Source organism: Haliotis asinina, chromosome 6 (assembly GCF_037392515.1).
Source record: "Haliotis asinina isolate JCU_RB_2024 chromosome 6, JCU_Hal_asi_v2, whole genome shotgun sequence".
Taxonomy (NCBI): Eukaryota; Metazoa; Mollusca; class Gastropoda; order Lepetellida; family Haliotidae; genus Haliotis; species Haliotis asinina.
In genome coordinates, this window is record NC_090285.1 from 48,909,899 (window position 1) to 48,923,022 (window position 13,124).

The 13,124-nt window shown below is 39.4% G+C and overlaps 1 protein-coding gene across 33 annotated transcripts in view; it reads left to right on the top strand.

The window, feature by feature from the left end:
- Window positions 1-13,124, top strand: part of LOC137287240 (ensconsin-like) — a 76,337-nt gene that overhangs the window by 38,393 nt on the left and 24,820 nt on the right. For 4 of the 33 annotated variants that reach the window (XM_067819442.1, XM_067819445.1, XM_067819436.1 and 1 more), the window contains exons 3-7: window positions 868-1,109; window positions 3,907-4,198; window positions 7,913-8,038; window positions 10,148-10,372; window positions 11,395-11,606. In XM_067819442.1, coding sequence (XP_067675543.1) covers window positions 868-1,109; window positions 3,907-4,198; window positions 7,913-8,038; window positions 10,148-10,372; window positions 11,395-11,606 — 1,097 coding nt within the window. Of the gene's footprint in view, window positions 1-867; window positions 1,110-3,906; window positions 4,199-7,488; window positions 7,516-7,912; window positions 8,039-10,147; window positions 10,373-11,394; window positions 11,607-13,124 lie in introns of all 33 variants that reach the window. The other 29 variants (XM_067819459.1, XM_067819465.1, XM_067819453.1 and 26 more) reach the window with 14 other exon arrangements.

Below are 13,124 nucleotides of genomic sequence, written 5' to 3' on the forward strand. Positions count from 1 at the left end.
GGTTAGGACATGTATAGAGTTGGTGGGAAATAGAGGAATTGGCTGGACATGACATCGAATGAGTGTGTTTAGTTTCACGCCTCATTCAGCAGTATTCCAGCTACATGGTGGCCATGACATTGAGGGAGTTTGAGATTGTCATAGGGCGAAATATGGTGTGGGTTAGGACATGTATAGAGTTGGTGGGAAATAGAGGGGTTTCATGGGGTTAGAGGGTTATGGGATGGGACATGTATAGAGTGGGTGGGAAATAGAGGGGTTTCATGGGGTTAGTGGATTATAGGATGGGACATTTTCGAGTGGGTTGGAAATAGAGGGGTTTCATGGGGTTAGAGGGTTATGAGATTGGACATGTATGAAGTGGGTGGGACATAGAGGGGTTTCATGGGGTTAGAGGGTTATTAGATTGACATGTATGAAGTGGGTGGGAAATGGAGGGGTTTCATGGGGTTAGAGGGTTATGAGATTGGACATGTATGAAGTGGGTGGGACATAGAGGGGTTTCATGGGGTTGTAGCTTTATGGGATGGAATATGGTGTATATACAGAGAGAGTGTGATGTCATACTGGTTGACGTTATTTTTGAACAGAGTGTTTATTAAACCCTGTACAGGCATGCAAGCCTCTCACTTACTTGTAGTTGCCCTCTCTTCATAAAGTCCAGTTTAGCGACACTAAGCTATAGGGCCATCAGGAAGCACTGTCCTCTAAGGCATTATAATTCACAGGACATGCCAGACACTGTGATCGTGGGTTTGAATGTGGATTCACCCTGGTACTGTGGCTAGGTTGATCAGCACCATAACCCTTCCTGTTGGTTTAAAAGTAAAAAAATGTCTAAGATATGCATTGAACATGGTTTTCCAGATGCAGCCAAGAGATCGAAAGAAAGAGAAAGAGAAGAACGAGTACGTCAGGCCCGAGAAAGGATGGCAGAAGAGAGAAGGAAGAAATTTGAAGAGCTTAAGGAACAACAACGTCTTGCCCAAGAAAACAGGGAGAGACAGCTTGAGATGAGAAGGCGCAAAATTGCTGAGCTTCGTCAGCGTGAAGAAGAACGCAGAGCTGGTGTTGAGGAGAGGAGAAAGAGAAAAGAAGCAACTGAAAGAGTGAGTGCTCTATATGGTAGCAAGTTGGTAGGTGCCCTGTTTTGAAGCAGCTTGGTAGGCGTCTTTGAGGTAGCAGACTGACAGGTGCCCTTTATGATAGCAGAGAACTTGGTGCCCTATAGGGTGGTGAGTTTCTTCTGGTGTAGTAGATACTGAGAAAGGAAATTAGGTTGATGACAGAATGTTAGTTGTGGATGTCCTGTTGTAGGCAGCATAGTGTAGTATACTGTAGGTTTTTAGCAGTACACTGTAGCAGGTGTGGTATAGTTTATTAATGGATGTCCTGTAGGTTGGTTGTTGTTGTTGTTGTTGTTCAGGGTTGTAGCTAGTATCCTGTAGTATGGAGAGTGTTCTGTATTGTAGTAGCAGGTGATGGTGTCCTGAAGGTTTGTAGCAAGTGTCCTGTATGTTTATAGGAGTCCAGAAGGGTAGCAAGTGATCTCATGGTTGATGGGTGTCCTGAATGGTTGTAGCAAGTGTTCTGTATGTTGATGGGTGTCCTGAAAGGTTGTCATAAGTGGTCTGCAGTTTGATGGGCACCCTGAAGGGTTGCAGGAAGGGTGTTGCAGATTGGTGGGTGTCCTGAAGAGTCGTAGCAAATGTTCTGTTTGTTGATGGGTGTCCCGAGGGTTGTAACAAGTGTTCTGTAGGTGTATTGGTGTCCTGAAGTGTTGTAGCAAGTGTTCTATAGATTGATGGGTGTCCTGGAGGGTTATGGCAAGTGTTCTGTATGTTGATATGTGTCCTGAAGGGTTGTAGCAGATGTCCTGTGGATTGATGGGTGTCCTGATAGTTTGTCGTAAGTGTTATTTAGCTTGATCTCTTTTGTAGTTCAATGTAAGGTGTCTTGTAGGATGGTAGGTGTCCAATGAGTTGATGGGTGTCTTGTGTTGTAGTAACAGGTGTCCAATAAGATAACAGCAACTGTCCTTCATGTCTATGGGTGTCATCTAATGTGGTAGTAGGTGTCCTCTGATTGTCCTCTTTTGTAGTTGTGGGTGTCTGTCATCAGAGATCTGAAACCTGACAAACTTACTACTCACTTGACACAAACACCAAACCTTACCAAACTAAGTGGAAGCTGTCTAAACCGGCACTCACTGGGACTGAAGAAAAGATCCTGTTTAGACAATCTGCTGGATTGTAGAGCTGATGATAAATGTACAAGCCACCGATGGGACTGAGAGTTTGTGCCGGTGTTTCCAACTTGCTGGATTGGACAGATGCCGGTTTTGACAACTTCCACTGTAATTGATGTTAATGAATACCTTTGAGCGCTTAGGTACAGTAATATAAAGGTTCATCAACATGTACATTATTCACAATTGCCTGTAATGAAAGACTGATGCTTTTTTCTGCCACAGAGACATTTTTGCTAATAGAAACCAGTCATTATTGACCACGATATACAAAAAACAATTGACAACACCTTGAAAACCGTTGACTGGAACACACCAGCTGTGAAGTAATGGTGCAGTACTGTTGGCACTGGATACAAAAGCGGTATTCTCACTTCACCTCACCTGACTAAGTGACCTTGACCTTGTCAAGTATTGACAGACAAACAACAGGCAAATGTGTTACATTTCATAAGTAAGCTGCTAGCCTGTCAATATCACACTGTGCTGAAGCCATGACTCATTGGGTCGTGCACAGATGTGGCTGTGCCTCAGAATGGTTCATATGGATGAAGGTGGAAGAAGGCTTCTACAGAGCAATAATCATGGACAGTTTTGTTTATGTCCAACTATACTACTCAAATGAAGTTAATAAACTCCCACTTCTTTCATGTTCTATTTATGTATGTTTAATGATGCAGTGCATCACATTGACAAGTTATAACTCAGGTTACTATTTGATCCTCAATTTCTGATTAATACAGGTTATGTGACACTGTATTTCTGAAACATGGTCTGTAATCTTAGTGCTGTGTCCATACTCAAATCTGTTTCAAAGCTGAAAGAACATCTGATCAGATATAGAGTAGATGTAATGTGATGATACGCCAACAAATAATAAAATGTTACTCCTAAAAGTTATAAAATGTTAAACCGACATCTAATGTAATGCTATTGTAATGTTTTTAATTAAGACGTTTTGAGCATGGTTTCGAAGCCTTAATTTATGAAAGGCGACTCAGCTTGTCGTAAGAGGCAGCTAACGGGAACGGGAGGTCAGGCTCGCTGACTTGTTGACACATGCCATCGGTTCCCATTTGTGCAGATCGATGCTCATGCTGTTCATCACTGGAATTTCTGGTCCAGACTCAATTATTCACAGATTCCCATCATATAGCTGGAATATTTCTGAGTGCAGCATAAAACTCAACTCACTCACTCAATTTATGTTTAATTGTGATATTGTCAAGTTTTCAGAAATATCTCGAAAATGTGTTATTGGGATATAGGTATCATTCTTCATAACGTCATTGCACACACGTACACACATGCGCGCGCGCACGCACACACACACACACACACACACACACACACACACACACACACACACACACACACACTTTCTCTCTCTGTGTCTCTCTCTGTGGTGGATTTTAGAGCTATGGGAGGTATGGAATGCAAGATTTATTGTTGTCTTGTGAATAAAGAAGTGTATGCTTGCTCCCTCATTGCCAAATGTTTCTTTTATTAAGCATTTCACTACTAAATGCCCTTCAAAGATTCAACTACAGGAACTAATTCTCACTACTGGAACATGCAGATTTTACTCCACTGGACTTGGATGTCATTGCTTTGAGAAATGCAATGTTTTTAATTAATTTTTATAAATTTGCCTGCAGCAACGTCGGGAGGAAATCATCTGCAGGGCGCAGGAGCGAGTGGCCCGGTATGAGCAGTGGAAACTCGGGGGACGGAAAGGTGGGAGTGGTCACGTTTTCGGCTTTGGTAGCCGCACACCTCGTGAGATTTGCCAGCCTTCTGAGCGACCAAAGCGGTCATCTTCTCATAGTGCGCTTATACGCCGCTCTCCTAATGGTTCCGACTCGGACTATGCTCGACCGCAGCGTCGTGCTCTGTCTGCGTGTAGCACTGTTCGACGGCACTGTTGTATTGACATTAACCATATTACTGGTAGGTGGTTAACACACTCTAATCCATTCGTTTCTTTTGGGGACATCGTCAAGGTTAATGGGTTCATTTTATTGTCAGTATAGCATCAATGTAAAGCTGAAAGCACTGGTGATGGGATATTTTTCTGCTCTTTATAATTGTATCATAATTTAGTGAGATTTAAATGTTTTTTGTAAAATAACATTTTTATAATAAAACTGATAATAATTCTGTATTATCAGTTTGGATCATGATAATGAAATGTTAATTACAACCTTGACATTAAAGTAAATTTTGTGAATCAAATTTGACAATTATGTAAACTTTTATGGGGATCCTCAAAAATTAAAGTTTTGAAATAACATTCATTTAAAGAGGATCCCCTTAAAAGAACTCCCCTTCCCCTCCCTACCCACAACTATACCCAAGTGACTGCATGGAACTATAAATCAGTCCTTCATATTTTATATGTGTATAAACCTGACCTGATTATGAGATCCACAGATAAGAGCAGGCCGAATCAAGGTATCGAAACGACAACCCTGTCATTGTCATGTTGAAAACTTCCTTTCGTTTTTCAACCCTGCATGAAGCTTTGTCACCCAAATCAGCAGGCTTGACACAGAATAATTCTTAAAAGCTTTTCATGTTGTCAAAACTTATCTTAACAATTAATGGCAGAGCTCAAACACAGAAGTATCTAATAGGGGAATAGTACATCAGTTCTGTATGGGGATATCTAAGTGATGCAGGTATCCTCCATTAAGAATCTCATCTCACTAAGTTATGTGTTTGCATATTATGGTACTTGATATGTTAACACTACTAAAACGACTAACACACTAACAATCTGTATCAACCAAGACTTGCTTCCACAGGAGATAGCAGTTTTATAAGATCACATATCTCCGATGAGATATCACTGTTGTGAAATAGCAGGACAATGCTTTGAAGACAGTTGTGACATTGTCAGTTACAGTGACATCAGAATACATCACTTATCTCCTCCAGAGATGCTGATGTGCGTTACACTCGAGACCCTGCGTTTTTCTGTTTACAAACTGAAAATTTGGAAGAAAGATTTTGGACGAAAAATAGGATCTCAGACTCATGTCGTTAGTGATCAAATAAATCAACACTCGAAAAACAGTTTCACTTTGATAGTGTTGATATATTGGATATCTAAAGACACTTGAGTTAGATTCTCCCTGTGTATCACAGATATATAGCATGATCCTTTCTCAGCTTGCATGGTGCTCTTTTGCTTTACCTAGCTTAGATGCTTGAGCTTCTTGTGTAGCAAGTAGTCTTCGTGTCTTCTGTTGTTTTGTTTATCATACAGTTTGCTGTTGCACATTTATTGTTATACCATGGGACTGTAATGAATCTCAAGATACACTGTTGCACAATGATATGTGTTATCAGTCAGTGCCAAGAGGCCTGAATCTACTACCCTGGACCTGTTTGTTTTGTGGAAAGGTTATTCTGGATATGTATACTTTCACACAGTTTATGAGACTAAAGAAATTTAGGAACTTGAGCTACAGACTAGTGGTTTTAGTCACGGACCGTGTCATGGTACTATTATCAAGCTTGCAAAATCATGTCGTGAAACACTTTTTTGTGCTTTGGCTGTAAAAGTTCAGGGCAAAGCTATCCTTTATAACTCTGTATATAAAAAATAATAATAATAAATGCATGCTTATAAAGTGCCTGTTCCACACCCTAAGGCATGCTCATAGCGCTACATGGGGTTGAGGGAACTGTATTTCTGAAATCCACAGACAGGCGAGTGGGGTTTGTTGACACCCCAATCAGTTAGGCTCACTGGCACTGAAACAGGAACATTGTAATAATTCAAGTCTGATTTGATCACATGGTCTAATTTTTGGCAAAACTCCCAGACCAAGAACAATTTCATTTGGCTTGGGCTTCATTAAGTGGAAATTGCTGATACTGATGTAAATGAATGAAAGAGTATGAAAAGTTCATATTTTTCATCAAGATTCTTGAACTGACGGCAAGTCCACACCATCCCACAACTAGACAGGATATTATCTAATGGAAGCACTGACGTCCAATACTGGGTGGAGTTCCTCAAAGCAATCATAGCGCTATGACAGTCGTAAGTCTATGTTAAAGTATGGGCGTTACAATCACCTTAGGGCTATGACACTCGTAAGTCTGTGTTAAAGTTTGGGAGTTACAATCACTTTAGGGCCAGAATTGCTTTCTGGAATGACGCCCCTGGCATATGTAGTGCTGTGTAGCTCTCAGAACATATCATATTGTGCAGCAGTGTATTGTAGATACTACAGAAATCATTACAATCCTTGAAACTACACAGGTGTCATAGATCTGTGTATTTTGCCAAGACTTGAAATTATTGTACAAGTCTTCAGCCAAATCTTGGACTGATCTCAGGGCAGTGATTAGTTCTATATTAAAGGGTTACACCTACTCCTGCAAACAGCCATTCTGCTGCAATTATCCATATGCTGCACCAAGCATGCAGGTACAGTTAATTGCCTTGAATGTACTCTCTGGACTTATATGCATTTTGAATATGAGTATTGGTAACAGATGCATTGCCACTATTTTCTGGAGCATGGTTTGGCATTGAAGTCATTCCTGAAGGAGACGACTTAACCATTCCATGAATGTTCTAACTGGATGAAGAATAAATGGCTTGATTTACCTTTTAACGAATGTGATAAAATGTGATGCAGTTGACTTGAACTCTTAGTCTGCATGTGAATGTTATGAAATGCTGAAAATATATCTTACAAATTCTAAGCACTGTGCCAGAAGATCCTTTTTATATAATGATGTTTTCTTTATATAAAAATGCTTGCTAATATAGTAAGCAGTGGCTTTTGTCATGCAACTCAACTTCATTTTTAAGTCAAATTTTTAAGAGTAAACTTCAGATGGTGAAACTTGTTTCATTGTGACATTAGAGAAGCAGGTACACTTGTCATTTAGATGCTTGCCCTCTCATACAAACACTAAGCAGCAAGCCAGAATATTTGTCTAATGATTGTACAAGATTGGTTCACTTTTGTACAAGATATTCAGTATCACTTTGCGTTTTGCATAAAACACATTCCTTCACATTTGCAGTGAACTTTTTACACAAATTTAGGATTCTCTTATTTTCCCTGATGTTCCACGACCAGGTTTTTGTGTTGGGTTGAAAGAATTAAAGTTGAAAATAAAACCAGTTTCATTAAGTTTTGACACGATACATGCAATTTTTTATCTCCCCTTGATACTGAATTGCTTCTTACACTTGTCCTTGTATTTCCTAGCTCTTTACAAGAAAAGATCCCGCAAAGGTCTGTAATATGTTTCCTCACCCCTTTGAACACCTTTTATATTTCAGCTAGATAAAACTCAGCAAGCTTTTTCCAAAACAAATCTTTCAACTTTGCATTATTTTTATGGGGAGAGTCACATAATATGGGTGGTAGTGTTCATTTCTCATCCCTATTGAGCTCTTGCATTTGTATATACAGTAACTTTCTTTGCTTTAAAAATTTCACAGACTCTTGTTCATTTCGACTGTTTATCACAATGAAACAAGTCTTCTCATCACATCTTTGTCTATTGCGACACGGGTTGTGCTCACTGCATTTTATAACATACTCATGCGGTCTGTGAGAGGTGTAGATTGCCATGTGCCTAGAACACATGGCAGGCATGGTGGTGCATTTTGCTTGCTTGTTACTGTAGGACCTTGCCCTGGTGAGAATCCCCCTTCCAAGCATTTGTCGGTCTCCATGAGTGTGCTTTATCACAAACGAAACCCAGACTTTGCTTCCTCGGGTATGCTTAACAACAGACCAGATTCTTTGTTGGGTAAGATGCTTTTGTTTTGTTCCTTTGAGTTACTCTGAGGAATATTTCATGTTCTCACTTTCTATTCCTTTTAAATAGCTAAAGGCTTTTTGTTGTTTTGTGTCTACTTTCATTTCTCCATTGTGTTTTTTGTTTTTCTCAACTTTTTTTTTTTTTTTTTTTTGTTTTGTTTGGTCTTAAGATTTCATTTAAATTTAGGTATGATTAAGGAAAAATAGACAATTTTGAAATATGCCCCATGAGACCTGTTTGGAACCTAAAGTTACACCTAAATTGGGATCTTTGTTCAGAATTTCTCCAGATGGTTTTATGGTCAGACTGATGTGGTTGTGCATCAGGTCGTCACGTCTCAGTTGTGTGGACCGATGCTCATTATGTCAACCACTCTGCTGGCCGATCCATACTGAATCATTCAGATAATCATCACTTAGCTGGAATATTCTGTGTAAACTACAGTGTTCATTGCATTCAGAAAAACTTTGCATTCCTAAAATGTATAGCCCTAAAAATTTCATGTTTGCATGAACTGCAGGTATATGCATGAGCTAGAAAGCAGTGAAGTCTCTCGGTGGGCCAGGCATCCTGAAAAGTTTAAAATTTAGATGTCATTTACTTGCATTTCAGAGCATGTTGTCATCAATTGCAAGTCAAATTAGCTGAGTGAAACATTTTTCGATAACTTGTTCACAGAGCACAAATTGCTTTGTGTGTAGAACATGCAGAAAATATTGTGGCAGTTTTATTTGCGTGAAACACGCAAGTTTTTGTGTACACTGAAATAAGTACATTGTACTAAGCAAAATGGGTATACCTGGATCAACCCACCTATAGGTGTCCAGTACCCCCAGTTTGTCATTACAGTCAACGAATTGATGTTTTGGTGATTACAACATCAGACAGCTCATTGAGTGTCACTGTACATTCATGGTTCCTCAGATTGGACCAAACAAAGTAATTCACTTACAGAACACTTATCTGTAGTTGGAATATTTCATACTGTTGAATTCACATGAATTCATGCAACCCAACCCAAATGTATATGCCCCAATTAACAGTTTCAGCGACAAATCCAGTCCTACAGGTTCAGGTCATTCACAAGGAAAATACAACTTATTTCCTGACTGATAGTTATATTTGTATTGTTGCTCATAAATATTAAAAGAGACCCTGAAAGCTTGAAACAGTTGCCATGGGGATCCTGACAAGGAAAGATAACTGTGTACCTATAGTGAACGTACATGGTGTAAAGCTATGCTAACACAGTTTTATTAACATACTTGCTCACACGGCATCAATGAATTTTACCATTAAGCCCTAAAACCTTAATGCATGTGACCAATTCCTCAGATGTAGTTTTCGAAGGAATGTACATTGATGTGCATGAGGTTGCATAATAGTAAATGATGATGATTTTCTTTTAGTTGATGAAAAATGTTCAAGTGCGTTTTGTTCTATGTTTGTGTATGTTGTCATGTATAACATTGAAATGAAATTAGAATCTGTAGATGTAGAAATTAGATCAGTTTCCTAATTCATCTCATTAGCTTAACTTTTTGTTGTGCTTTTTTTTTTCAATTTTCTTGCAAATTGAAGTGTAAAAAATCCTTAGGAAGTTCAAACCATTAATCTTTGATAATAAATGAATGGCTTCATATAAGAATTATAACACCAGAAAAATGTCAGTCTGGTTGTCAGTTAATGTGTTTGTAAAATTTGACAAATTTTCCCAACATGTAACATCTGGTCCATTAGATTGTCTCCTTGGTTTCCAAAGAAGTAGAAGAACCATCTTTGATTAAAAGATTGGCTGCAGTTGGAAATCATATATTTACCTAAGTGATTTAAACACCTCAGTTCTGCATTCTTGTCTCCTTTCATTGTTGTCATTAATCTTAGTAGTTGATTCAGTGATTGACGTTGTTTCACTTTCACAAATTCACGTAGGCTCATCAGTTAGTTGCGCATGCTTTTCCAGCTCTCATTCCTCATCACATGATCATCTGACAACTGACAATGGTGAAGGGTTCGTCTGTACTTGTCTTACTGACACAAAATTCACCTGTTGTTTCTCTCTCCCTCCCTCCTCCCCTGCCCCGCCCTCTCCCCCAGCTCTCAACGCCATCCCAGAGGGTCGTCGATCTATTCTAGCATCCAGCAATCCTCCACCTCAACGTCCAAAGAGCACAGTGGGCCTTAACTCAGTTCGCCTAAGAGAACAGAAACCTCGTAAGCCGCGTCCGGCCAGTATCGCTAGCAGTATGCCCAGCTTTATGCGAGTGGAGATACCCAACCAGGCATCCCCACGGAGCAAGAGCACTGACAGGCTCTCGAGAGGTAATAGGTCTTCCTGCATACAGGCTGCAAACAAGGATAAGCCAACTGAAAACGATGGATTTGAATCTCAGTGTGTAATGATTAGCAAGAATTGTTCTACTTGAAAAGAGAGGGCTTCCATTGACACTTTCATGAACTTGTCATTGGTTCATTCTTGGCATCTATTTGAGACCAGTTTTATCCACTCTCACTCAGTCAAAACAGTTTAAAATTTAAAAAAAAAATCTTTCTCTCAATTTTTAGAGTACTCTCTTCATGATCATTTGTAATTAAACTGGTAGTGAATTGTAATGCATGGACCCAAGAAATGGATCCCTTTACATCAGAGAATTTCTATAATGGAACTATGTAAGCTTGAATAAAAGAGTGACATTCACACGACAAGTATGCAACTTGCAGTTGCAGCAAAAGGTGCTCGACAACAAGGCAATTGATTCATCTGAGAGGGGTGAATGAACCAACTTGTATTTACAAAGGCGCCCACCAGGCTTTGGAGAAGATGTTTGTTTTTCTAACAACACTCAGTTTTAGGGATCTGGTTCTACCTAACTTTAACTGCTTCTTCTTGTTATCTAACCAAATTTCAATTATAGTTACAACTTGCTCATTCTGTCCAAGAGCAGCTAGTTCTTTAAGAGTTGTCCCCCTTGAAAATGGCTGTCATCATTCACTTTGAAAAATTATGTCCCTTGCTTCAAGTTGCCGTAGACTGTGTTCCCATAGTAAGTGTATATGTCTGTGATGATGTTGTAGATGTAGTATTGGTTTTGGGGATACAATTTTTTATCTTTTTGGCAGTGGCATTTAGATAGTATGGGACATTATGTTCCTCAGGAAACTGAAAACAAAAGTTCGCAATTTTTATGAAATTGTCCCAACGTTTTAGCTGCCTCTTGCCTTCCAGTTCTTTATATACTAGTGTTTTCTACACTTTCTCACTCACCTTTTAAAGTGTTCAATTGCAAATTGACATCAGTATTGCAGTTTCTCGTTCTGTAACTTAAGAACCTCTTGCTTGTCAGCAGACAAACCTAATAGAACTCCTCGGAAGTCTTTAGGCAGTCAAATCATGGAGAGAAAGAAGGAGGAAGAGAAGAAGGAGAATGGGACAGACATAGAGAAGAAACAAACCCTGAAGTTGAATCGACGGTCAATTGACAGGCTGTCTCAGCCAAAACAGATCCGAGAGAAACCAGAAGCCGAGGCCAAGGCTGAAGGAACACCTGCTCCTAAGGTGGGTGTTGATGTTGCTTGCTTCATCTTCATGCACTCGATGTTGATGTTTGTGCAGTTGTAGATGGAGATATAGAATTAAATAGTGCATTTTTTTATTCTTCGTAACAAAAGTTTGTTTCCATTTTGCAAGTGATTTACTTAATGATTGTTGTAAGTAAATAGCATCAGCTTATGTATGTTTGCTCTTGTGCTGAACTGATACTTCATGACTGAGTGAGTAAGTGAGTTGGGTTTATTGACAGTGTTGACATTACTGTTGTTATGTCTTGTCATCTTAATGTAGGATGAAAGTCTGGTCCCCATTTCACAAATCTCTCATGGCGCTACAATTATCGTAAATCAATAGTTACAGTATAGGAGGTACAAATGCTACAAGAAAAGTTACTAGATCTAAGGCTTATGAGAGCTTTGTGAAACCGGACCCTGTGTAGGAGGTATGAATGCTACAAGAAAAGTTACTAGATCTAAGGCTTACGAGAGCTTTGTGAAACCGGACCCTGTATAGGAGGTATGAATGCTACAAGAAAAGTTACTGGATCTAAGGCTTATGAGAGCTTTGTGAAACCAGACCCTGTATAGGAGGTATGAATGCTACAAGAAAAGTTACTAGATCTAAGGCTTACGAGAGCTTTGTGAAACCGGACCCTGTGTAGGAGGTATGAATGCTACAAGAAAAGTTACTGGATCTAAGGCTTATGAGAGCTTTGTGAAACCGGACCATGTATAGGAGGTATGAATGCTACAAGAAACGTTACCAGATCTTAGGCATACGAAAGCTTTGTGAAGTGGTGCCCTGATCATGATACAGTTGCTAACAGACTCTTACTGAAGGAGGAATATTTTGTATTTTGTCAGTTAGGAAAGAGATTTAATAACAGGGAGACTAGTGAGAAAACAAAGCAATAGGATTCCCATTTCTTCATATCTATAGAAAATAACTGTCACAGTCGGCACCAAAAATGGAGGGCACTTCTTGTCAAAATGTCTCTAAGCATCATTTTCAACATTGTTACCAGAGAATATTTGACCAGACAGAATTTTGCTTGCTCATGCTTCTGAACCGTGGCTAAAATTGTAGACTGTATCATGTCATGATTGCTATGTTCTTTTGGAACTCATGCTTTGAGTTTTTCAAAAAAAGCTTTCCCGGCTTTGAACCCCTGTTTGATGCTTACATTTTGGCTTTCGAGAAAATTTATAGTAGGACCTGCATGAAGAACTTGTCGCATGACAGAACATATGTGTATGACAAGCATGGTCATATGATCAGGAAGTGACCCTGTGGACACTGGGTTCAAATGCATAATTTTAGGAAGATAGGTGCATGGTCGAGGTTTTCAAATTTTGTCAAGTGAATTTGCTTATGAACTGCTTCCTTGAATGGACTGAATGCATGTGTCAACAAGGAATGTAACCTGTTCAGAGGTGTTGATGCGTCATGCCCTGATCGTTGACTTGACTGCATCCATTGCTAGTTTCCTGATTTGCCGTATGAACCTCCTGCATACGTCATGTT